The sequence below is a fragment of the Schistocerca nitens genome, chromosome 5 (assembly GCF_023898315.1).
Source record: "Schistocerca nitens isolate TAMUIC-IGC-003100 chromosome 5, iqSchNite1.1, whole genome shotgun sequence".
NCBI lineage: Eukaryota > Metazoa > Arthropoda > Insecta > Orthoptera > Acrididae > Schistocerca > Schistocerca nitens.
The window spans coordinates 640,655,141-640,681,674 of record NC_064618.1 but is presented as its reverse complement, the minus strand read 5'-3'; the positions used below and the strand labels follow the sequence as shown (position 1 = coordinate 640,681,674).

The following is a 26,534-nucleotide window of genomic DNA, read 5'->3' as shown; positions in this document are numbered from 1 at the left end:
TCGCCTGGACGGACGGACCGATGGTTAGTCAGCAGATGTCGTGCTTCGCTACATTGACTTAGCTGCTACACTGCTCGACAGAAGATGTCAGTACTGCGTCAGCCCATAGGTCAATGCAGAAGCCACCATTCCAGATGTTACCAGAAAGAAGTTCATGTGGTAATTACCCAGGTGGCTGGTGAGTACGAAGGGGCTGCGATCTCACCAAATGGGTCACCTGTGAACTTAGATGCTGATGAACTCTGCCAAAAGGTGCCAAACCTGAGGGCTGCTGGTTCGATTCCGGGACGGAGCACTCCACGTATTGCCGTAGCTGCTTGTTAGTATGCAATGAGTGAATTCCAAGAAAGAGACCGCACCCCCGCTGCAGAGAGTCACGGGCACGGTACTGAGGGAAGAATACGTTGTCGGTGCGCCGCTGCAACATGAGCTGTCACTGTATCAGCTGTCAGCGGAATCTGCATGCTATGACTCTGCCGTTTCGCAGCCATGAAGGATTGAGCCAGTTAAAAGACAATGTATTAGTCTGTTTGTTTAGAGTCTTATGTCTCAATAAATGATTGTTAGTGGAACCACCAATGTTTCACTCACACCTCACCCACTGCGTCAAGAGCCCATTCCACCACCCACGAAGTGTCGCTTCCTTCCCGCCATCTCTGACAAAATAATGACCTTTGCTGCCCTCTGCCACTGATGCTCAATATCAGGAGTCACTAAACCCTGACCCACTACAGTTGTTTCTCAATGCCATTGACAATAATACCTATCTCACTTCTCTTTGCAGTAGTGAGAGAAGCAAACTCGGCAAGCACACCAGTATGTTCCTTAGTAAAGTAACATGTGAAAACTGATTTCAACATTATTTGTGTTGCTTTGCTACCCCTGATTTCAGTTCCTGTGTCATCTCTAAGTGCATAGGACACTAATTTTGGTACAGCTGACAGCCTTTACATATCACCTGAGGCTCTTTAGGTTATGTGAGTGAATTTTCAGTAAGAAACATTGCAGTTCCCTTTTCATTCACACATGGAGATCTGTTACTCTGGCTGTTAAGGAGTGCCTTGAGAGATGTGGAATGAGTCAAATTAAGCATTAACAGGCAGAAGCAGCCCCAGGCTACTTCTGGAAGACTTGCAGTATTCAGAGTGTATATGGTCACTGCCACTCAACTTAGCCTTGATTTGAGGCCAGCCATTCCTGTCATTGCCTGTCATGTTTCCACTATCACCCCACCCCCTGTGCAAACTCTGTTTATCTTATTTTCAAATTTATTTATTTTCTACATTTACATGTGCATCTATACTCTGCAAGCCACATCATGGTGTGTGCTGTAAGGAAAGCATGTATCACTTGTTAACTCACCTCCCCCATCGCATTGCAAGTCATTAATAGTGTGTAGGAAGAATGATTGTTAGTAAGCTTTTATGAGTTCTGGGATATAACTGCCAAGTTAGGAGAGCTACATTATGAAATACGATTGTTGGAGTACTCAAAACTTGATGTTTTTATTAGTTTTATCTGTGTTCTTATTAATTTTTATTACTTTCACACACATTAAATACTATTTGAAATCATTTAAAGTAATTTAAGGTCTTGTAGACAGCAAAGCTCTTCATCTCATTTTAAAATGTCTTAAATTATGAAAATGTGGAAATAAAAACATCACGTAATGATCTTTGAATTTAGTCAGTTTATTCATTTTAGCTCAATCCAAATCCTTATACAATCTTTTGGCTAAAATTTGCATTATAAAACTTTATAGAAAATAATGTAAAACAATATGGTTTCTTAACCAATATATAAACACTTAAAGTATTTATAATTTTGAACATTCCTAAAAAAACATTTCTGCCTACGTATTTGTAATGCATCAGTCTTAGAATATCTTTAAATGAGGCAGTTGGAAATAATATTTTGTGTCTAATATTAATATTTCATATTTCATTGTTCAGAACCGAAATTTTACAAGTGTTTGAGCAGAAAAAGATAATGCGTAACCAGAATTATCACCTCAAATTTTTTCTTTGTTTATAAATAATATGTAAACATACAGAGAATTATCTGTGTGTGTTTAATTTTCCTTTGGAAATATATCAATGTGCTGATGGTAATAATGTATATAATAACTGTGATTGTTATTAAGTTGTTCCAGGGCCAGTGCCAAAGACAGTTTGTCTATAATGTTTTTGATGAACAGTCAGTGTCAGTCATTACTGAAAATACATCATAATGTGACACAAAAGTTAATAACCTAGATGAAAAAGTAACAAATCACTGAACACTAGAGGCATTAAGTTGTTTATTGGTACATAAAAAAGGACTGGGCAGAGGAGTGGGGTTGAGAGGTGTACTCTAGCCCGAAAAAGGATGCATGCCTGTTTACAACTCAATGCCTCTACTATTCAGTGAGTTGTTGTCTTTACTCCTAAATTATTTACCTTCTGGAAAACTTTCCAAACCATATTGACACAAAAGTCTCTGTTTTGTCCTGTAGTTTGAATAAGTACCCACTTCTCTCAACAAAATATAACATTGAGCAAATTATATGAGATAATTATTTAAAATTTGTACAAACTTCTGCTGTTGTTACATTGTGAGCTACTTAATAGTTTTGTTCAGCTATATATTTTACTGTAGATGAGAGGGAATGGTAGAGCTCGAATCTAACTGATTTGACCTTAATGGCCTTTTCGCAAGATGTATTTTGGAGGAAGTAAAAAGTTAAACGGCTCTTCACTGAGTTTGATGAACATATCTGTGATACTTTCGTGATTACTAAATGAACTTGCTACAAAATTTACTTCACTTCTTTGGATATTCTCTATTTCTGCTAACAGTCCTATTTGGTACAGATCCTAGACCGACAAACAATATACAGAAATTGGTTAAATGAGGGTTTTGTAAGCTCTAGCTCCTTTGTGGGTGGACTATTACTACTGAGGATTCTTCCAATTAATCTGTGTGGTATCTTTCTTTCCTTCTATTAGCTTTATGTGGACATTCCACTTTAAATCACTTCATTCGCATGCTCATAGATATTTAATGGATGTTACTGCTTCTAGTGGCTTGTCCAATAACAGGTCTTTCCGTGTACGGTACTTGTGCACAATACAATTAATTTGTTTACTTTGAAGGTCAGTTGCCAATCCTTGCACTGTCAGTCCACCATAGATCTTTCTGAATGTCGCTACAGTTTTCTAGCATTCAGAATTCTCTGTATACACCAGCATTATTTGTAAACGACTATCATTGCACTATGCCTGTTCTCCACAGGTCATTGGTATATACTGTGAACATTAGTGGTCCTATAGTACTTCATTTGGGTATGTCCAAAGCCACTTTGACATCGGAAATTTTTTTTGTGTTGCAGACAACATGTGTTGTATTTGCTAGGAACTCTTCAATTCAGTCACAGGATTAGTGTGTAATATTCTGTGCACACATATATTATAACTTTGTCAAACACTTCTGGAAGTCAAGGTACATGGCATGAATCTGAGTGTTTGTTTTTACTGCCTTCTGTGTGTCACAGATGAAAAGGGCAAGCTGACTTTCACACAAGCACTGTTTGTGCAAACTTACTTTGATTTGCTACAGGAGAGATTTTTGACCTTCAGAAACATCACAGATGTTCAAACTTTTTAATGATTATCTTTCAATCCTATCTGTCACTGTTTCATTTGCCCTCATTCTAGTTCTTACTTCTTCAGTAGTTTTTTTACCTCGATTATTAATATTCTGGTGCTCCTTTGTAAATAATCCATTTCCACAGCTGTTGATTGTCTTTTGGGGTCAGCATTTAAAATCCACAGTTCTAATCCCTATCATAGGACAGATTCACCCATTAGCTTACATTTTCTTTCTCTTACTGTTGTTAGAAATGTTCTTGTCCCACCAAAAAGAATTTATAACTTATCTGCTTTGTTGTATTCTGTTATTTACTTCTGTATTACCCAATCCACTTCTGTCATTATATGCCCCTATATACTTAAATTTTTATACCTGTCTCATAGCTGCTCTGTCATTGATGTGTACTTCAAATCCATTGTCACTATTCACTGCCAGGATATTCTGTTTTTATTAGACTCATTGTTAGTCCCCATTTGTCATGTTCCTGATATAAATGTTGTATCATGAACTCCAGATCATATTCATCTTGTGCTAGAATTGCTTGAACATAAAGAAAACTTGATGAAAACACACGCACATAATTAACAGTGTAGCTTTTCTGTCTTTGGAGAGCCACTTCTACGTATAAACTGAACAAGATGGGTGACATACTGCAACCTTGTCTCAGTCCTTTTGTAAACAGACTCCAATAACTTCGACCCTATTTTAGACTGTACCTTATTTTCTCTGTACATTTCAATAATAATCTGCAAAGGTTGGTCATTCACATCTATATCTTTCATAGCTTCTTACAGTTTTGTTCTAGGAACAGTGTCATAAACTTTTGCTAAATCTAAAAAGGCAAGGTATAACTCTACAACTTCGTTTTAGGTTCTCAAGCCGTAGGAAGATTTAATAATAATGGGGTGCTGGTCCATTGACCCAGCCCTCAACCTATAGGACCAGAATTTGACATCAGCATTTACTCCTCTAAGAAAATTGGCATTTCTATGTCTAAAACTACCTCCTTTCCCTTTGTCTGGCTCCTCCACTGGACCTGCCCTGGTTTGAATGGCACTGCTGGTAGCTACACTACCACCGGCATAGCCCTCAACTTAACTGACAAGTGCAAACTCGTGTGCATGCCACTGAAGGTGCCTTTGATAATGCAGCGTCCCCTGTGAGGGATCATGAGCTTTATTGAGTCTATTCTTTGATTTTAGATTGAATTTGGTTTTGAGTTAGTTCCACTAATACTTACTTCCATCTCTCTCTTTTTATTTTGTCTCTTTGTTTTTTGTCTATGGTTGCTAATCTTCAATAATTTTTGTGTGTGCGTCTAGTTTCGTGTCATCCATGTTCCTGTGGTTGTTTCCTCCCCCCTTTCTTTATCACTGTTTTATCCAGTTTCCTTTCTGATGAATATAAATTTCCAGATATTCAAATCGCTTTGATTTCCCTTTCTGCTATTCTCTGCTGTATATTCTGTGGCGTAAGAAACTTTCTACTTAATCCTTGAATTGACCCACTCCCTTCAAACCTTTCCTCTCTTTTGCTGAACGTAAAAGGATCGGGTACTGAAATCTAAAATTTTCGTCACATTTTCTGTGTTCCTGTTTGTGCTGCCACTTGCTGAGTAAAATCTTTTTTTTCTGACATTGTTGTATTTGATTTCAGTTTGAAGATCTGAATCTATATTGTAACAATAATGGAAATTTCTGTATGGAACAAAATGTAAAATAAGGGAAAGGCAACCACTCACCTACCACAGACTGATATATGGAGTGTAAAAACACGTAACGGAAAGCAGTATTCACACTAGCTTTCAAGCTCTTACTCTTTTTCTAGTAAAATCTAACACGCAACACGCAAATATACACTCCCGTGGCCACGAGAGACTAAGTCTTGGTTATTATATTAGCACAATAACAGTTTTATTGAAAGATGTCAGTTATTTTGTTATAAACTATGTCTGGTAATCATTTTAAATTCAGGTGTCTTGAGCTCCAGAGCAAGACCAAATCCAAACCCATAGATAAAGAGAACGCACCTAAGCGACAGAAGACTGTAGGTGGGGGCAGCTGTCCATTCCGGCAGCGTGAGAGAGTGCAACAGCTGAGGGATACGGCTCTGTCATCTGTCCATGATGTTGAGGAGCTCGTGACCGCTGGGAAAATGCTGAAAGCATGCCCGTACTATGCTGCCAGGGATGCAGTCCCTCTTGCTCAAGTAAGTGGTGCATCTCAGTTCTTGTAGCAGAGAGCCAGGTGGTAGAAGGGACTCGCATGATGTGTTAGAGGCACGTGCTTGGAAGTTCAGTAATGCTCAAGGGTGCAGGAATTACAACTTTGCCTTCATTTCGAGTGACATGAAGTCTTTTTCTTGATGACTTTCATGTTGTTGGTTTGTTAAACTTCAAAGGAAAGGAAGTGTTCTTGACACACAAAAAGTTTTAAAATGTGGCAGTATTTGACCTGCTCTCAACTGAAAATAGTTCCACAAAATCTGCAAGTATGTAACCAATGTGTACTGTCCATTTACAGTTATTTCAAAACTGTCAAAAGTGAACATGGAACATTGCTTTAAAATTAACTTATGAGGAATTGACAGGTGATGATGTGAAGGTGTCGTACACTTTCACTCCACAAAATGATGCAGATAGTGGTACTTGGTGGTCTAGTGGTAAAGTGCGTGGTTGGAAACAGAAAGATTATGGGATCAAATCCTGATCAGATCTTGAAATTTTTCAGTCTCTAGCCCTTGCCTTTCCGTAAGAAACAGTTTAATATAACTGTAATTCTGAAAAGGCAAAATTATAAATTCCTTAAAAGTTTCCTGTGCGATTACCCATTGGCAGCCCCTTTCATTATCCTAATTGCTAGTGCCTTTGTGTTTGCTAGTGTGTGTGTGTGTGGGTATTTTTTTTTTTTTGCAACACTTACATTGCCCTAGAACATAACATTTTGTGTTGTAAATTAGCTTCGTTGTTTGCTTTAATAACATTTTAATATCATCTATTAACAACTTTGGCCCTACTGCTGATAGGAGATATAGCCTCCATGTGACCCGTGTTTACATTTCGTGATTTTGTCTTTTTTTTTTTTCTTTTGATTTACAGCTCTCAGATCAAATGAAAACAAAATGAATTTCTGTGGTTGGGAGCTCTCTGCTGAATTAAAATACATTCACGTAACTACTGTAGTGTCCTGCGGTCGGTAGGAAAGAACTAAAGATCAAGTTTGAACACATTTTATGTAACTGAAACGCCTTCCTGGCTTGCACTAATTTTCAAACTCGAGAACACCAGGAAACACAATAATTCTTGTGGTGGCAAAAGCCAGATAAAAGTTACAAGACAATAAAAAGAAATAACAACAACACTACATAAGATACAAATTTTTACAAAAGACTATGGCGAGTGTCTATTCAGGAGTATTTTTGAGTGACATTGGCCAGAGCTGCCCTAGCTGTAGGTACACACTGCCGGTCTAACTCTGCTGTCGTGCTTATAACACCAATTCTGCAGAGTGCTACACTTAGTTACATTAGTTCCAACTGGTGCACCTCTGTCATACGGCTTTCCATGAATTAGTGCCATGTTTATGCAGAAAGTCTGTTGATGTATACATTCACTGGCGATGTTTTTGATATGAGCTCTTGAAGGGAGGTCGGCATCCCACCTTGCTTGTCTGTTGTGCGGGCACTCTAACAGGTAAGGGGCCGCTACGACAATTACGAAAGACTAAAATGTATTATTAATATGTTTTGCTATTTTATTCTATTTCCACATTATTGTCAGTCGAGCATTAATTGTCTTGCAGAACAATGAACTTATTTTTGTCGATTTTCTAAAGAAATTTGGCTTTTATTAATCTTTTCCACAGAGGTAGCCAATTTATTTCAAACAAAATGTTTCATTCCACACAATTGTTTAGTTCCAACTCGACACTGAATTTCAAGTGTACTTTTTTGTCTTGTGGCACATAAAGCAGAATGCCAAAATGAAGAACCAAACAAGGAGGAGTACAGTACTGTTACTTCAAGAAAATTGGCATCCCGAATACCACACTGGAAAGCTTAATTTTTCTTTATTGTGAATATGAACATGCAAATGTGCACTTTAAGCCTAATTATGTATTTTAGTGTGGTTTACAAAATTCCAGTACTCATGAAGTATTGTGATGTGTTTTTTATAGTGTAATGTATGATCTCTTAATGCTATATATGTACAAACATACATAAATGTTTACTTGAAAATGGCTAAAAATGCAAATTTGGTCAGTAGTATTAAATAAAATGTTCTTTTTCAAATGTATTGACTGACTTAGCAGAATTTTACAATCTGCCACCTGTGAAAACACAACGTTTTTTGATCACAAGAAATGTTTCAACTCTTGTCTAGTTCCTCCTTTAGCACAGCACTCCGTCTTCAGGCCACAAGTGGCCCATCGGGACCAACCGACCGCCGTGTCAACCTCAGTTGAGGATGTGGATAGGAGGGGCGTGTGGTCAGCACACCGCTCTCCCGGTCATTATGATGGTTTTCTGTGACTGGAGCCACTACTATTCGGTCAAGTAGCTCCTCAATTAGCATCACGAGGCTGAGTGCACCCCGAAAAATGGCAACAGTGCATGGCGGTCTGGATGGTCACCCATCCAAGTGCCAGCCACGCCCGACAGCGCTTAACTTCGGTGATCTCACGGGAACCGGTGTATCCACTGCGGCAAGGCCGTTGCCCACCTCCTTTAGACTTGACATTATTTCTTCATTTGTGCTGTTAATGTCTTGAATGTATGGAATGCCACTCTTCAGTAGACTGGCAGCACACTGTGTTTTAACACTGTAACTCCCCAAAAGGCCTTGTATTTACTCCTAAAGTAGAATATAAATTGCCAGTTATAGTGTTCCTCGGCATCACAGATATATTGTTAATTTTTTATAATATTTGAAAAAGTTGTGAAAAACTTATTGTCCTTACTTCTGGCATATACAAACAACCTTCTTTTCTTTTCTTTTTTCTTGCTGCAAGAAGTTTGTATTCCTTCTTACCACCTTTTCACAGTGCTGTGTGGATGTAAACATGATTGGAAATGCTGTATACCAGTATTGCAGAGAACAAATAAAATAGTCTATGTTAAAGTCACAACATAGCAAAATTTTACTAAATATTATGGTACTTTGAGTTGTAGAGACTAGTTTTGAAATGAATATTATTCCAAGGACTGCTTTCTTATTTTGCATTCCTTATCTGGAAAGAATATGTTAAAACAATTGTCCAAAGTACAGTAAACCTGTATGTTCCCTCTGGGCAGCATGCTGCAGTGCTGCATATAGACATGTGATGCCCCTCGAACCACGAAATTCCAAACAGAAATACGACTGACTAAAGGCATATGAACAGAGCTAACACCAAGCAAGGGCTTCCAATTTCATCATAGCTGCGCATGCACAGTAATGCCCACTTTCTGGCACTCTCTGACTGCTGTTCAAACGTACCTATTTATAACAGGTCATGGGAAACTATTGTGAATGGTGGTTTGACAAGCATTACTTCCAAAGTAAATTATCTTTTATGCTAGAAGAGCCACATTACGTGTGAGAATGTGCTATGAATTTCTTAAATCACAGAGTGTTTGAGTCTAATTCAAAATGTAACAGTTTGAGGGCCAGCCACTTAGGAAAATTTCGGGCCCAGAAGACCAGCCATTTATGTCATTACTTAAAATTTTATTTTAATATTTGGGTTTGATGTCTGTGAAAGGGTAACATATGCAAAAAGGACCAATGTATATGTGAAAGCTTTGCTTTGTTTCTAGCTATACTACATGTATATTAATTTAAGCCATTAACTTTCCCTGTTTGTGTGTTTGTTATTTACCAGTGATGTTGCTATTGGCTGACTATATCACTCCACGCGAGCTATGATTGGCTGACAAAAGCACTTTGCAATCTTAATTTCAGTGCTTCAGAAACTAATGTGCTGTTTTTGGTGGAATTTGTATTTATACTTTTGGAAGGGTTGATAAGTTTTACAGCCGCGAGGGAAAGTATACAGCCACTTGACAAGGAAAAGTGTATTTTTAGCTGGGAAGTCCAGCAAAAATCCGGATTTTTTTTTCTTGCCAGAATATAGACCCTAGTTTTGTTTTGAAATGCAAAATAAATAGTTCAAACTTGTATGTTAAGTCACAGGTTACTAGTTAATGAAATGTTATTGCCAGTCTTGTCACTGCAGTTTCCATAAAGTCTAAAATCTCACTATGACCTATTTCTCAAATTTGTAAATGAAATTGTGTTGTCTCTTTGTACTTCTTGTACCTCTGTTATTTAGCTACTTTTTTACCTAGAGTCACTTTTGTGTTTCTTTTTCTGTTGCCTTTCATCACAATAAATGCCCTGCAAGCTCCAAAGCAAGGAAAGGCCATAGCCGACTGCTTGTGCAGTGAGGCAATGTGTGGACACAAGAACACCCTTGCATATACACACTCTTTCCACAAATTTTTATGGGTGTCCATTTATTCCTGCGCTTCTGTGATTTTACACCGAGAAAAGAGGTATCATGTTGACATACCTTGCTGATAGCAAAAGTGTTGAGTTGTTGATGGGCATAAAAAAAGGATAAAAACTTTGCTAGCTTTCAGACAAATCCTTTAAAGGTGTGTGTGTGTGTGTGTGTGTGTGTGTGTGTGTGTGTGTGTGTGTGTGTCGCATGCGGTTTGTCCAAAGTTGCAGTTCATGATTGATCAGATCAAAGGCTTTAGACATGTTAGAAACAGCCCACAATTTAATTCATTTTATTCTATAGCATTCATGACCTGTGTCAAGAAATTAAGCACAGCTATGTCAGTTTTTTTTAACTCTTCCCTTTCTAAACGTTAAAATAATGTGCTGCATTTGGTATTCAAAACTTTTCCTGTGTAACTCTTTGAATTAAAATACAGAAGCTAAATAATAGTGAGATTGTTTTGTGTGTCTTGTGCATCATCCTTGTTTGAAGTTGGTTTACTGTTGGTGTGCTAAATCATGTATTGATTAGTTGGTTTTTAATTTTGTGCTATATTTGCAAAATATTTGTTAAATATGTTGTTAATCCATGTGGTATCTTCAACAATTCTTCCTTCACATTGTGTGATGAATTTATTGTGTTTTACTATATTTCTGTCTACTATTAACAACTTTCTGAGGTTAATAATTTCATTTCATTATTTTCTTATTTGATAGTTGAGTCATTTACTAACTTTTTGCAGCTACTGTAACTTTCCTGTATACATTGCCATCATTTCTCACATAGGGTTAGAAAGGTGCATTTTGTTTTTCTGCTTTATTAAACTGTCTAAGAGTTTCTGATGATTTCTTTATGTTTAGTGTTATCCATGTCTTTGACTTTACCTCAACTTCTGTTTGCTTCACTGAAATGCAGCATCAAAGGAATACTTATAATTACAGGTTGTTGTTGTTGTGATCTTCAGTCCTGAGACTGGTTTGATGCAGCTCTCCATGCTACTCTATCCTGTGCCAGCTTCATCATCTCCCAATAATTACAGGAAACTGAGTCAAATGCTGGGTTGACATTATCTCGAGACACCTTTTTTTAAGTTGTTTTTTTTTTATAGAATGCAGTTGAAAATCCTAGTGTTGTTTTCGGCTTTTCTTATGATATCTGTTTGAATCTACTTAGTCTATTGAAGTCTGGTTTCTCTCAATAATTACACTCTCCCCACATGCACATGTCCCACCATTATGAAACTGATAATTCCTTGATGTCTTAGAATGTTCAGCACATCATCATTAGCTATTAGATCTACCTGTCAGCGTTTCACTTTGATACAAGGCTACAGTCGAGACAAATACCTTCAGAAAGCAGTTCCTAGCATTTGTATATACTGTCTACTTCGTCCATTGTCAGTTATTTTGCTGCCCAAACTCCAATACTCTCCTATAAGTATCAGTGTTTCATTTACTAAAAGAATGCCATCAGCATTGCCTCATTTAACTTGATTACATTCTGTTACCCTTGTTCTTCTTTTGTTGATGTTCATCTTGTTTGTATGCTGCTACTTGTACTGATGGTTGTCTTTGAATGCTTTTTGTGTGACAAGTTTGTTATGACTTCATAAATGGAAATATGCTAAAGATTTTTTTACTTATTCCACATCCATGAGATCACTTCACATAGCATCTGTGGAAGCTACTTTAATCCTTTTTCCTTTTTCGGTAAATACGTATTATGTAGTCTTTTTTTATGACCTGTTCTGCATCCTTGAGGTTTCCCTATTTATAGTTCTATGTAACCAAAAAGTATATCTAATCTAATCCTCATGCTGGTTCGTTTCACATGTTGTTATCGAGGATGCTGCTGTTCTGTTTTTAAACTAGATGAAGCTCTGGCTTTCCTGGGCAAATGTTCCTTAGTTTTCTTGCTGCACTAGGTACTCAACTTCTCAGTGATTTCCTCTGTCATTATTGTCAGGCCATGTGGTACTTTGATATGTTGTTGTTGTTGTTGTGGTCTTCAGTCCAGAGACTGGTTTGATGCAGCTCTCCATGCTACTCTGTCCTGTGCAAGCTTCTTCATCTCCCAGTACTTACTGCAACCTACATCCTTCTGAATCTGCTTACTGTATTCCTCTCTTGGTCTCTCTCTACGATTTTTACCCTCCACGCTGCCCTGCAATACTAAACTGGTGATCCCTTGATGCCTCAGAACATGTCCTAGCAACCGATCCCTTCTTCTGGTCAAGTTGTGCCACAAACTTCTCTTCTCCCCAATCCTATTGAATACGTCCGCATTAGTTGTGTGATCTATCCATCTAATCTTCAGCATTCTTCTGTAGCACCACATTTCAAAAGCTTCTATTCTCTTCTTGTCTAAACTGTCTATCATCCACGTTTCACTTCTATACATGGCTACACTCCATACAAATACTTTCAGAAACGACTTTCTGACACTTCAGTCTATACTCGATGTTAACAAATTTCTCTTCTTCAGAAACGGTTTCCTTGCCATTGCCAGTCTACATTTTATATCCTCTCTACTTCGACCATCATCAGTTATTTTGCTCTCCAAATTACAAAACTACTTTAAGTGTCTCATTTCCTAATCTAATTCACTCAGCATCACCCGACTTAATTCGACTACATTCCATTATCCTCAGTTTGCTTTTGTTGATGTTCATCTTTCATCCTCCTTTCAAGACACTGTCCATTCCGTTCAATTGCTCTTCCAAGTCCTTTGCTGTCTCTGACAGAATTGTAATGTCATTGGCGAACCTCGAATTTTTTATTTCTTCTCCATGATTTTTAATACCTACTCCGAATTTTTCTTTTGTTTCCTTTACTACTTGCTCAATATACAGATTGAATAACATCGGGGAGAGGCTACAACCCTGTCTCACTTCCTTCCCAACCACTGCTTCACTTTCATGTCCCTCGACTCTTATAACTGCCATCTGGTTTCTGTACAAATTGTAAATAGCCTTTCGCTCCCTGTATTTGACCCCTTTGATATGTAGTTCACAAAATTGTATGATGGAGATATCACGAAGTCCAAAACTTCCATATACTACAACAGCTTTCTGTCGATGTCTGTGATGAAGGAATATGATTGGCAATGCTGATGCAGGTAGATGGTAGATATCTGAGTTTACTTCTCTGTAACTTTTCAGTGCTGAGTGCTCTGTAGTGATCAGATTTGTAAAGGCGTTATTGGAGGTGGGATAACTGTTTTGGCTGTTGATCATGATGGGATGGCATCTCCCAACCCAAGCATTTTAGATTTCCAGCCGTGAAGTTCTGGGTCTACCAGCAGTATGACAGCAAACTGTATCAAATTCTTTTATTAACAACATGCCATTCAGTACATTCTTAGTGATAAAGAGGTGTTGAACGCTGGACCTTCTGAAAGACAGTGGTGATAGTGTTTTAATGGCTACAATACGGTTGAGGTCCCCCTCCAGGCAGTAAAGCTAGGCAGGCGACATCTTGTGCAACAGATGCTAATTCGTCAACAGCTGGCTGCCATGGCCAGTGCTCAGCCCCATACGACAATTTAGTTTGCAATGGTATCGCTAGGGAAAGTGGTGAATTATAGGAGCACCAAACTGGAGCTTGATGTATACAGGTGGAAGCAGCTGAGTATAACAACAGGTAATGGCAACCCAGCAAAAGCCAAATGTGTGAATGGAGCCATATGTATACACCGGCTATGCAGCATGATCCTGAACAACTGATGCAACCTTGGGTCACACTGGGGCCAAATCGTTTCAGTGGCCTGGCAGCTTGATCAAATGACGTGTTCCCTTGTGGCTGTATCAACATGTATAAACAGTATCTTGTGCTGCTGTCACATAGTGGTGGTTACTGTGGCACTGACTCAGTACCCTGCTGCAACACTATTGTAGTACTGGTCATGATCAGTGCACAGCTGATGTCATCAGCCATGAGGAAACTCCAGTTATAAAAATGTAAAGTGTGTTGTACTTTCGCTCTGTTACTCAACATTTCCAGCCACCTGTAAGGGTATGAACACGTGGTTTCATGACAGAATCCTTGCAGGTAGATGCAGGGGATAAGATTTATTTTCATTTTGTCAAATTTAATTGTTTTTTGTTTTTTAGAATGTGTTCGACAATAGCAGATTTGTCAAAATTGCAGTATGTAATGTGGAGGCTGTGCTTTGTGCAGTGTTCTGAAATCATATGTATACAGTGATCAATGTAAGTACTACTGTCTTCACAAGGAGTTTGTAAATTCCAGGTTGATTTAGACTAAGGCTGCCTTTTACTGGGTAAAGCATCTCTTTAATTTTCTTGGCTGGTCATAAAATTGGTTGATTGTAATGTCTTTGGAGGCTGAACATTTTGTGATGATTGTCTGTGTATTTTCGTTTCTGAGAGATGGTGAATTAATATATTGTTGAGTAGATGGTTAATTAATATATTGTTCATGATAGCTGTTTGTCCAGACCACCTTCTTCAGATATTTGATGGTAGAATCCACATAGTCTTTGTCAGAAACAAAGTTAGTTCTGTGTACCAGTGTTTATAAAAATGGTACTCTTTTGGGCTGGATGATGAAAGCTTTGTGGATGGATGTATAAGTCACAATGTTTTGACTTGGGGTAAACAGTGAGATCAAACATATGAACTTTGATCCCTTGTGTGCAGATCATGTATGTGTCATAAACACAACGAAAAAAGCAAGATTGACAGATAGAGCTGAATTTAATGTCATTTGAATGCTCCATAGTGAACTTAGCCTCTGATGTAAGAAATGGAGAATTTATAGCTATTCTGTCAGTAATATAAAATTCATCATTATACAAAAAGTAGGTAGTCTTCAAAGTATGGCAAAATGATTTACTAGTCTTGAGAGGAAGCTGGTCTGCTAATAACTTAAATTACCTTCCACAGGAAGAGGAAGAGTCCAAAGTTTCATCTGGATTAATTCTGATTTACTTCATTATGTCAGTGAACATTTGGGAGATTTTAATGCAATTTTTTCAGCAACTAATAATTTGGTTAGATATTTTGCAAATCTGTTGATTGGAGAATCAATAGCATTAATAATAGGTCACAGTGGAATGCCTTTGTTGTGGATTTTAGGCAAGCTGTGAAGCCTGGGTAAACTGGGAGATTGTCTAGTAGATCAGAATTCATAGCTTTGCTGTTTTTTCTCTTAAGTGATAAAGTAGGATCATGTTTAGTAGGTACTACCTTTGAAGGGAACAACACTAAATAATTTTCACTGAATTATCTACAATGTAATGGACTTGGCACAAACAGCATTAAGGAGTATAGTGATAGTTTATTCATGTACAGTGTACAGATTAAGTTTCTATAATTTTCTTGTGGTCGTTAATGTGTATCTTGGTCTGTTCCACAACCCTGAAGGTTCTTCTTCTTGATCGACTCTATGGAATGTAAAGGATGATGGATCTATGTCTGTTTCGTCCAAGCTGTGAGAAGTTTTCCATAGATGCTAGCAAAGAGTTCTAAGAACATTTACAAACCATTGTACATCATATCCAATATTATATATTGTAAGAAAGTTACTATACTGACAAATTATTAACAATAATTAAAGATAGATAATGCCTGAGTCACCGACATTGTTGTACACTTATGAAACAAACAAAGGTATGATCCAGTGAACCTTATAGGAATTTTCATGAGACTAGATCTTGGTACTTGTCAACGTGGTGATATAGTTTAAGATTGTACACAGATTCTTATTCTGATGTGACACTCTGCCATGATACCCATGTGTTGTCTTACAGCTGTGTACTTCTGCCTGGAAAGCGTCATAGCGATAATGTTTTGAATGAAGAAAGTGGTATTAACAATGTTATATATTATAAAGCAATAATTTATCATTGTGCCTCCACTTCTCTGTGTCAGCAGTCGTGGCTATAATGTACAATAATTGATTCTTCAAATTTTTTCTGCATCTCTTTGTGTTTTGTTAATGTTTCTTGCTTGCATTTTCCTTTCACATTTTAAAGGAAAATGCTGTCTCACTTCACCATGTCTTTGTCAGTTGGCTTTTTAAAAAAAATATTTGCTTCAAACAAGTTTCAAGTAGTATTCATGGGATATTGGTTTCCAGGTTGTCCTTATCCCCTACAATACTCTACTGCACAAGTCAACACGTGAAGCAAGTGGAATACGACTGAAAGATAGCATTGTGATAATTGATGAAGCACACAATCTATTGGAGAGTGTTAACAGCATTCATAGCTGTGAAGTTACGGGACACCAGGTAATCTTGCCTTTGGCAGCATAACATTTGAAATCACATTTAAAGCTCAGAATGTTCAGACTTCACTTTTGCTTGACTTTCTTCCCTGAAATATTAAGAGCCTTCCATCTCCACCCTCTCCCCCTACATTCCCCCCCCCCCCCCCCGCCCTCTCTCTCTCTCTCTCTCTCTCTCTGTCTGTGTGTGTGTGTGTGTGTGTGTGTGTGTGTGTGTGTGTGTGTGTGTGTAAATTCATGTTGTTCATTGCAGTTGAATTACAATAATTTTATCACATTTTGAATGATCAAAATAAGACAAATTGGTGGAAATCACTGTGTACTGAATCATAAACGAAAAACTGGAAACAAAAAAAGTATGTGTAATTATTGCATACCCAGAAGATGAATATAAACATGATAATAGAAAATTTCTTTTGTAACATTATAGAAGTAATGTTCAGTTCCACTTCACACTATAGAACAAGAGATCTGAACCAGCAAAGATATGAATAAAGTGAAAAGAAGAAAAAATACACTCACAGTAAGCAGTATCTTCACATGTGCTGCCCCCCCTCCCCCCATGTTATCATCAGATGTTTCCTGCTACATCTTATGATAAAATGTCATTGCTGCATGTGAAACACATGACTAAAACTAATTAGTGTTTGAATACACTAATTTGTAACCTTGAGATACAGCATTCATAGCATTAAACAGCAGTTATTAAATATATCACAGATTAATATGAAATTCAACATAACAGTAAAACAATTACATAAAAAAATTCATACAGAGTAATGATACTCAAGAAATCAGTTAATAATGAAAAAAAAGAAAAGAAAAAAAAAAAGAGGGTTAAAGTAACGCGCTCGGAAATAGAAACAAGAAATATGTGTAGCATTACAGTACACAGTCAAACAGAAAATGATTATAAAAATGAATTTATACCATGGCATTGAAGATGTATAATTTCAGTTTTCTTTTTAAAGCTATTGTTCTATGATCTTCCTTCTCCTCATCCCCAAAGTTCTGCAACAGTTCTAGGCCAATGGCATACAACTCAAATGTATCCTTAAACAAAATGGCTGGCTGTGGTCAGGAGGGTGTAAGATTCTCTCCTTCTTCAGAGCCTCATAAGGTTCATTGACAGCTTCTTTACCTTAGTCTGTCAAAGTAAAAACTTTTTTAGGGCTTAATAAGTTAATTGAACATGTGTTATTCAAGACTTGGCCAGGCATAAAGTGTCTATAAATTGCACAAACCTAAAAAAGTCCTAAATTGCTTCCTGTTTTTGGGATACAAGCATTCTATTATTGCCTTTATCTTTTCAGGATTAGCTTTCATGCCAGCCATGGATAAGATAACTCAAAAATTTTCTCATTCTTAACGAATTCATGTTCTTTTAAGCCTAATGATTGTGCTCTCTTTTCTTAAAGCATGCAATACCCCATGCAACAGGTTACAATGTTCTTCCTAAGATTCAGTGGTAATTAGACCATCTGCATATAAGGCTATTTTGGGGCTCAGCTCCAGTCCTAAAACTTGGTCTAATGCTCATGTAAATACAGATTTACTAATTTTCAATCCAAATGGGACAAGAGTATATACTGATAACACCTCCTATTACTAAAAAGCTGAATATTTTCAGTATTCTTAAGCAAGTGGCACTTGACAATAACGAACTCTTAAATCAAGACTTGTCATATAGTTCACTTTGTAGTCGTTCCATACTTTCTGGACGATGAGTCTCTTGCCTCACTATTGTGTCCAACATTCTTCCATCTGTGGCAACTTTTACACAACTATCTTTTTTACTTACAACAATCAAAGGGCTGTTGTATTCTCTCTTACTTCTTTCTGTAGCTACACGTTCCATCGCCCTTTCAGTTTCTTTGTGCCAACAATAGGATAAGGTTTTACTGAAAAACTCTCATGCAGCTTAACACCCTTTTTTGACCCTTCACCACTCTCCATATTAACAAAACTGTCCCCAGAATTAATCTCTGCTGTGTATTTTGTTAACTAATCCAGACCTAGAATGATACCTACACTTAGCCCCAGAACTAAGAAATAAAGAAAATTACACACCAGATTTATGCCCCCAATTTCAAATTTCAGAAGTATTTGATTTTAAGTTGAGGTACTAGCATTCCCAGTTCATCAGCATTTTCCATTACATAATTAAAAAAAACTTTGGGTAATTTCACTGTGTCTTCAGAAGGCCTTTCTCTTCTATACAATGATTGCTAATTTTCACACATTGCCAGACCTTCATCTTTGACAACGATAAGAAACATTAACTTCATTCTCAACATCTACATCTATTTTATCATTCACAGAATTTCTGGTATTCATCTCCTGGGTAATTTAAAAAAGTTTTCCTTCCTTTTACCTCATATACCTCCTTCAAACTATTATGTTAAAGAAATACATCCCCTTGTTTTCTTCCTCGTCTCTACTTCAACTCCTATCACTAATATCTTCCTTACTACTATCATCACTTTTTCTCTGTAACCTGCCTTTTTTCCCTTCCCCATCACCTAGCTGCTCCTCATGTACTTGACACCATTACACATTTGAGAATACATTTCCATACAAGACCCCAATGATTCCACAATACTTCCGTAAGTAACTTCAGACATATTATCTTCAATCAAGAGATTCTGATGTCACACATTCCACTACCAAAATTAGGGTTACAACTACTGCTACCATGACTGCAAATTCTGTTTTCTTTTTCATGAAGGCAGCTTGTAATATTTGTGAGCCCGAAAGTTTGACCTACTTCAGAATGGGCAATTGCTGTTGCGGGAGTTCGTTTCTACTTGGGGCCTCTCCCTTTTGGAATGATCTCTATTATTATCCCTAAAAGTTCACTTGACCACTTTCTTGTGCACCTCTCACATTTATTTATTTCATTCTGTTTGTCTGATCCCTGTCTCAAGACAACATTCAGAATTTCTTTTTTTGTGAAGTGAAGAATTTGTTTACCACCTGTCTACATCCCTCACTCGACTTAGGAAATCTTTAATTGTATGATTGTATTCTGTTAACACACATCTCTTATTAGAAGGCAACTTCTCCATTAGTACCTCCACAGTATCCCTTTCACTCAATGGGCCATCCAGATATGTTAATTTACTCATCAGCCTTTCATAGTACTCTTTGATACTCCAGTTTCCTACAATACCATGATGCTTTTTAATAATATTCAAGGACTTTGCTTTGTTTTTCTTTTCTAGAAATCCTGAAGCAAAATCCTCAAACAGCTCATATTTATCTGGTGCATCTGCCTTCCCAATCCAAATTCCCCCCAAGCAGCCTAAATTTTCATTTGTAATATCTCAAATTTTCCTTCTCTTACAGATATCCCAAATTTAAATACTTTGACTATCTCTGAAACTTAATTGTCAACTTTTCCAAAATTTTAATTTTAATATTTTTTTTAATTTTAATAATCAGAAAATTTCTTTTCTGACTCAGATACCTACTCTGGTTTTTATTCCTTCAGTTTTTGCTCAAACGTCTTATCTAGCTTTCCTATCTTCTTACCCACTTCTTTTTGTGATTCTCTAATAGCTTCTACCTTTTTCCCCACTTCTTCCATTTTCATTAACAGCAATTGAAACTTACTCATTGTTCCACCTTTTCCATTTACTTCTGTTTTAAGACCCAGTGCTGATTTAAGAAATAAGCCTTCATCCATATTTTCCATAACAGTTACCACCTCCTTTTCTTCCACTTGTTCATTTCTCCAAACTTGGAAACTCACTACATGCTCTTCCCCTTTGATTGCCATATTGTAGACTCATAACAAATCATAATAAATGGGCCACCACTAAATTTCGAAATTGAAAGCCAAGGACTGTAAGATTTCAATAAAACAGCATTGGAAAAAAAAAAAAAAAATTGTCTTGCCACAAAATGACACAATATCTAATGAAACTTCCATTCTGAAGATTTAAATAGTGAATATTCCTAAATATTTAACTTGGAAATGTAATGAAGTACAGTTTTGTGGCTTTTTTTTCCTCCCCAGAAGAACTTGTTTTACGATTGGAGTTACTGTAAAGGTCATTTGCAGATTTAGTAAGCAAAACCCAAAGGGATATAAATTATAAAAATCCCATGAATACCTTTGAAAAATATAGTCACACCAGTTGTTCAATCGCCCAAAGGCAACTACAAAAACAAGAAGCTCACCCACGACTATGAGATTGCTGCATGTGACCAGTGCCAGAATAAGCCACAGTCATTAGACAGCTCTGAAATTTAAAACACCCATTGTGTTTATACTTTGCAACAATGTGAGATTCTGATCGGTCAGAGCCTGGAAACTAATGGCAGATGTAACAGCTTGCACATTTTACAAAATGCAACATTTAAATACGTAAAATTACCCAGCAAAATCGCTTCACACACATGTCAAAGCACATCCCCCAAAAGATATGTACAATGATAATTAAAATAAATAAGAGAGAAAAGAAATTAACAAACAGTAACGTTAGAAAAGTAATAATGTGGCAGACAAAGACAACATGAAATTTGGAATCCAGTCACTATAAAACAACGTTTATTCAAAGAAGCATGTAAATGCAATTGCATTAAAACAATTTGAGACTACTTTCCAAATCTTTGCTGAGAGAGCTGTATTCAATGCTTATCTGTACGTGGGATGTGACGTGTGACCTTGTTGGCAGCCAGACGGTGGTAGGTCCATCAGTGGTAAACTGCAACTGTTGTCTCCTCTTGAATGGTATATAATCCACTTGGCGGTAATATTATTCCTTGGTTGACTTCCTTTAGGTACAGGCTGGTTGTAGGCAACTGCTGCTATATAGCTCAAAGTTTGTGTGTATACAATGCTAACATTTCAGGCAAACGATAGTCATTAATGTCAAGTACACAGTTATTGAAAGAATACAATATTCATGTCAACTCACAGATAGTGAAGCTGCAGTTCATTCAATTTTCTACATGCACCACATTCACAAATTCACAGCCTGATGAATAACTTTTAATGCAGAAATATGCTTAACTGTTTTTATAGCTACTGTTAATGTTTAACATATGTGAAACATTATTAAGTTGTAAATGAAAGATCTTGGAACACATTAGTTTTTGGTAGCTCATGCCACAGCAAAAAGCTTAGTCCAGCAGACAATAATCGCTTCTAAATTACATTTGCGTTCTGGGTCATTCCATGTCAAATCAAAACATTTTAAATAAAAATTTGACCTCACCCTCTTAGATTTTGCTGAAAGTTGGCATACTTATAGTGGGTGCTGAAACTAAGAAAAATACCAAATTTCAATTTTTTACCTTAAACCATTCTTGAAATATGGTCATGTAAACTTTCCAAAAACTGGCCAAAAATGTGTGAACGGACTTTTTTTAAATTGCCCTTGGAGCTGCCCTAATTGAGATAGAGACCTGGGAAAGGTGTCATTTTGCAGCATTTTTCGTGCTCTTACCAAAGTGATGTACAACAAAACATAGCTTCTAATTAATAACATTTTTCCAAATACTATTTAATATTTTGATTTAACTTTTTTTTTTTACAAAAAGTACATATTTGAAAATTTTCAAAACATTTCCATAGCTACTTCATATTGTTGTAAATCACATGGCAAAATATAAATGTGGGATGATGATGGGTTCATTGTTAAAAAAAATTATTCCAGACTATTGTTTTTCACTAACAGCTGTAGTTTGACCAAACTGACCTTTAACAAACAGGAATTTCATTAAAAAATACTGAAAGGTAAGTAAAAAAGTACTAGAAATATCAAAATATCACCTTCTTGAAACAAAATCAAACAACATTTTCTATAATTGATTGTTTATTTTTTTAGTTTCTTACAGTTTAAACTAATAGTCTATTAACTGGCAAAATGAAATGTTGAGTGTGGGACCTATAGCTAAGATTTAAATAAGGTGTGAAAAACTTGTAAATAGACTATTGATGTAATACTTCTGGTCCAAAATTGCACATTTCATTAGCACAGACTTTAGCCACTGTATGAAGGCTGAGCATGCTTGTGTACCTGTCCATGTATGCAGCAGGCTGTGAACAAGTTGAAGCAAGCACAGTGCTTGATGTCTGTACAATCATTCAGAGACGGGAGCCATTGTTCAGAGGATACAAGACTGTTACCTTCTAAGGCTTAGTGTGCCTACAGCATTATTGTGCACTTTGGTTTTAGTGCAAATCAGTTGTTTCCTCTGTGTTGACCAGTTTGTATCTAGTATATTTAATAGTTCAGTTACAAGTAAGTATATAAATTGAAGGAGAGTTTATAAGTGGTTTTTGTGTCAATATGGAACCAAGTAAAATTGCAGTGCTGTAAGAGTGCAGTGTTCTAATCCATTGAAGAAGTCAAATCATTTTATTAGATACAGAAAAAAAACTGAGAAATGTCTCAGCATGGATGCCCAAATTATTTCCACAAATACCTAGCGGTGGCAGGATTTGCGTTAAATGTAGGAAAGATGTAACCACATTGAAAAATACACCAGAGACCATCAGTGATAAAAGTGTTGAAGAATATTCTTCTGGATCAGAGATATTCATCCCAGACCAAGACCCTGACTTCACTGCAACTTCAGTGGTTGTTCAAACACTTACCACATCACTTCAAGAACTAGGAGAGTCCCCAATTGATAAGAAAAAGGTAACATCTAGGCGTTGCCAAATCAAAAGTGAAAAAAATCTCCTCATCAGTGACACGTAAACTTTTTATTGCTGCTGAAACTTATTTCTTCAAAATCTCAAAACAAACTTTAATAATTCTGTAAGTAGAGCAAAAAAAACTTATGAATCTTCCAAGTTTACCTGAAAAGTGGAGTGTCAGGAAAATAATGAGGGAATTTAATGCTCCTAATTACATTGTTCGGCAGTCCAAAACAATTTTGAAAGAGAAAGGTTTCACGGAAGGTCCAAACCCAAAACCAGGGAACTGTTTACCAACAGTAACTGTCAAAACTGTACATTCATTTTATGAAAATGATGAAGTTAGCCGGGCAATGCCAGGTATTAAAGATTGTGTGACAATTACAGAAACAAGCGTAAGTAAAACAAAAATATCAAAAAGACTTATTTTGTGTAACCTTAAAGAAGCTTACAAACATTTTAAAGACAAGTTTCCTAACATAAAAATAGGTTTCTCTAAATTTGCTAAGTTGAGACTGAAACATTGTGTATTTGCTGACTGGAGTGGCACACACACACTGTCTGTGTGTGCACAACTCACCAAAACATAAAATTAATGATAGAAAATGCCAAACTAAATACCGTAACAAACAGCAGCTTAAACAATTATAAGCAGTGCATTGCAAAAATGCATTGCAACCCATTATCAGTTGATTGCAAATGGGAAACTATGAATATTGCCCTGGAGAAACTGTCATACGTAAAATTTTACAAGATTCTTTTGAGGAAAACTTAATTGAACGAGTTCAGTTGCGATAGCGGATGTTAGTTGACCGCTGTAATCTGGAAATTGTTCAGAAAAGTTTTGAAGAATTCATAGATTTATTTTGTAGTTAGATGTCTACTTTGATTCGGCATGACTTCATTGCCAAAAAACAACGAACATTCCTTAACTCCACAATAGAAGACCTTATGGAATCTGAATTTGTTATCATATGTGATTTTTTAGGAAAATTATAGTACAGTTCTACAGGATGAAGCTCAGAGTTACCACTGGACAAGACAACAGATTACCATTCATCCTTTTGTTATATATTACAAACAGGAAGACAAAATTGAGCATTTGAGCTTTGTCATTGTTTCCAATTGCCTGGAGCACAATACAGTTGCGGTTTACACCTTCCAAAAGAAGCTTATTTCTTATCTAACAAATAAATTTCAAATGCTTCCAAAAAAATATACTATTATTCTGACGGTTCTGCTGCTCAGTACAAAAATAAATCTTCCTGAACCTTTGCCTTCATGCATTGCAACCCATCATCAGTTGATTGCAAATGGGAAACTATGAATATTGCCCTGGAGAAACTGTCATACGTAAAATTTTACAAGATTCTTTTGATGAAAACTTAATTGAACGAGTTCAGTTGCGATAGTGGATGTTAGTTGACCGCTGTAATCTGGAAATTGTTCAGAAAAGTTTTGAAGAATTCATAGATTTATTTTGTAGTTAGATGTCTACTTTGATTCGGCATGACTTCATTGCCAAAAAACAACGAACATTCCTTAACTCCACAATAGAAGACCTTATGGAATCTGAATTTGTTATCATATGTGATTTTTTAGGAAAATTATAGTACAGTTCTACAGGATGAAGCTCAGAGTTACCACTGGACAAGACAACAGATTACCATTCATCCTTTTGTTATATATTACAAACAGGAAGACAAAATTGAGCATTTGAGCTTTGACATTGTTTCCAATTGCCTGGAGCACAATACAGTTGCGGTTTACACCTTCCAAAAGAAGCTTATTTCTTATCTAACAAATAAATTTCAAATGCTTCCAAAAAAAAAAAAAAATATACTATTATTCTGACGGTTCTGCTGCTCAGTACAAAAATAAATCTTCCTGAACCTTTGCCTTCATGAGGAAGACTTCAAGATAAAAGCTGAGTGGCAATTTTCAGCCACAGCACATGGGAAAGGGCCTTGTGATGGAGTAGGGGGTTCAGTTATGAGACTGGCAGCATGTGCAAGTTTGCAAAGGCCATACTAAAATCAGATTGAAACCCCACGAGATCTATTTGAGTAGGCAGTAGATAATATAACAAATGTTGATTTTGCGTATTCCTTTCAAGAAGACTATGCTGCTTCAGAAATATTATTAAAAAGCCGGCTTGAAGAGGCATTGACAATCAAAGGAACACAGCAATTTCATTCCCAACAGTACATCAAAATTAATAGTCAAATAATTATCAGGTGATATGCACCGCTGGGAGAGGGAAATAACTACGTCACCAAACAAACTGAAGTAACAGGATGTAGCAGGCTGTGTCACACTGTATATGGCAGAAACTGGTGGCTTGGGTACATAAAAAAAAAAAAACAAAGAACTTGATGAAGTGAAAATAACTTTTCTTTATATATGATGGTAGTATCTGTTCCCGAAAGAACGGTTACCATGGATGACCATGCAGCTTTGCTAGAAATGAAATGATAATTAAATGGACACCCTAGCTGCAAACAGGCGTTGATGTACTTCATTGGGGACGTGTTGAAAATGTGTGCCCCAACTGGGACTCGAGCCCGGGATCTCCTGCTTACATGGCAGACGCTCTATCCATCTGAGCCACCGCGGGCACAGAGGATAGTGCGACTGCAGGGACTTATCCCTTGCACGCTCCCCATGAGATCCACATTCCCAACATGTCCACACCACTACATTCGTAGTGCGCCTAATAGATGTTTTCCCATCATACTCATTACTCGTGGCAGATTAATCTACCAAGTCCCGTACAAGTTCGGGCATAGCGTGTGCGTTCGCACAAGGTCAATGGCCGGGAAGCCATATTTTAACTATATATGACGGTAGTATCTGTTCCCGAAAGAACGGTTACCGTGGATGACCATGCAGCTTTGCTAGAAATGAAATGATAATTAAACGGACACCCTAGCTGCAAATAGGCGTTGATGTACTTCATTGGGGACATGTTGAAAATGTGTGCCCCGACCGGGACTCGAACCCGGGATCTCCTGCTTACATGGCAGACGCTCTATCCATCTGAGCCACCGTGGGCACAGAGGATAGTGCGACTGCAGGGACTTATCCCTTGCACGCTCCCCGTGAGATCCACATTCCCAACATGTCCACACCACTACATTCGTAGTGTGCCTAATAGATGTTTGCCCATCATACTCATTACTCGTGGCAGATTAATCTACCAAGTCCCGTACGAGTTTGGGCATAGCGTGTGCGTTCGCACCAGAAGGTCAATGGCCGGGAAGCCATATTGTAACTATATATGACGGTAGTATCTGTTCCTGAAAGAACGGTTACTGTGGGTGTCAGTCCCGGTCGGGGCACACATTTTCAACATGTCCCCAATGAAGTACATCAATGCCTGTTTGCAGCTAGGGTGTCCGTTTAATTATCATTTCATTTTTAACTTTTCTTTGTCCATGTGGACCAGCTAAGTCATTCTCCTATTCTGCACATGCAGATGTCCTGTGGGTGTCAGTTGTGGATGTTCTCACAA

At 37.1% G+C, this 26,534-nt stretch overlaps 1 protein-coding gene, 1 non-coding gene and 1 pseudogene across 6 annotated transcripts in view; 1 reads left to right on the top strand and 2 right to left on the bottom strand.

Annotated features, from left to right (window-relative positions):
- Positions 1–26,534, top strand: part of LOC126260800 (ATP-dependent DNA helicase DDX11) — a 302,773-nt gene that overhangs the window by 188,712 nt on the left and 87,527 nt on the right. For all 5 annotated transcript variants that reach the window (XM_049958156.1, XM_049958158.1, XM_049958159.1 and 2 more), the window contains 2 exons: positions 5,604–5,838; positions 16,217–16,369. In XM_049958156.1, the coding sequence (XP_049814113.1) occupies positions 5,604–5,838; positions 16,217–16,369 (388 nt within the window). The remainder of the gene's footprint in view (positions 1–5,603; positions 5,839–16,216; positions 16,370–26,534) is intronic.
- Positions 8,230–8,347, bottom strand: LOC126261175 (5S ribosomal RNA; annotated as a pseudogene).
- Positions 26,001–26,075, bottom strand: Trnat-ugu (transfer RNA threonine (anticodon UGU)). Its single transcript has one exon. It is a non-coding gene; the product is annotated as a tRNA-Thr (tRNA).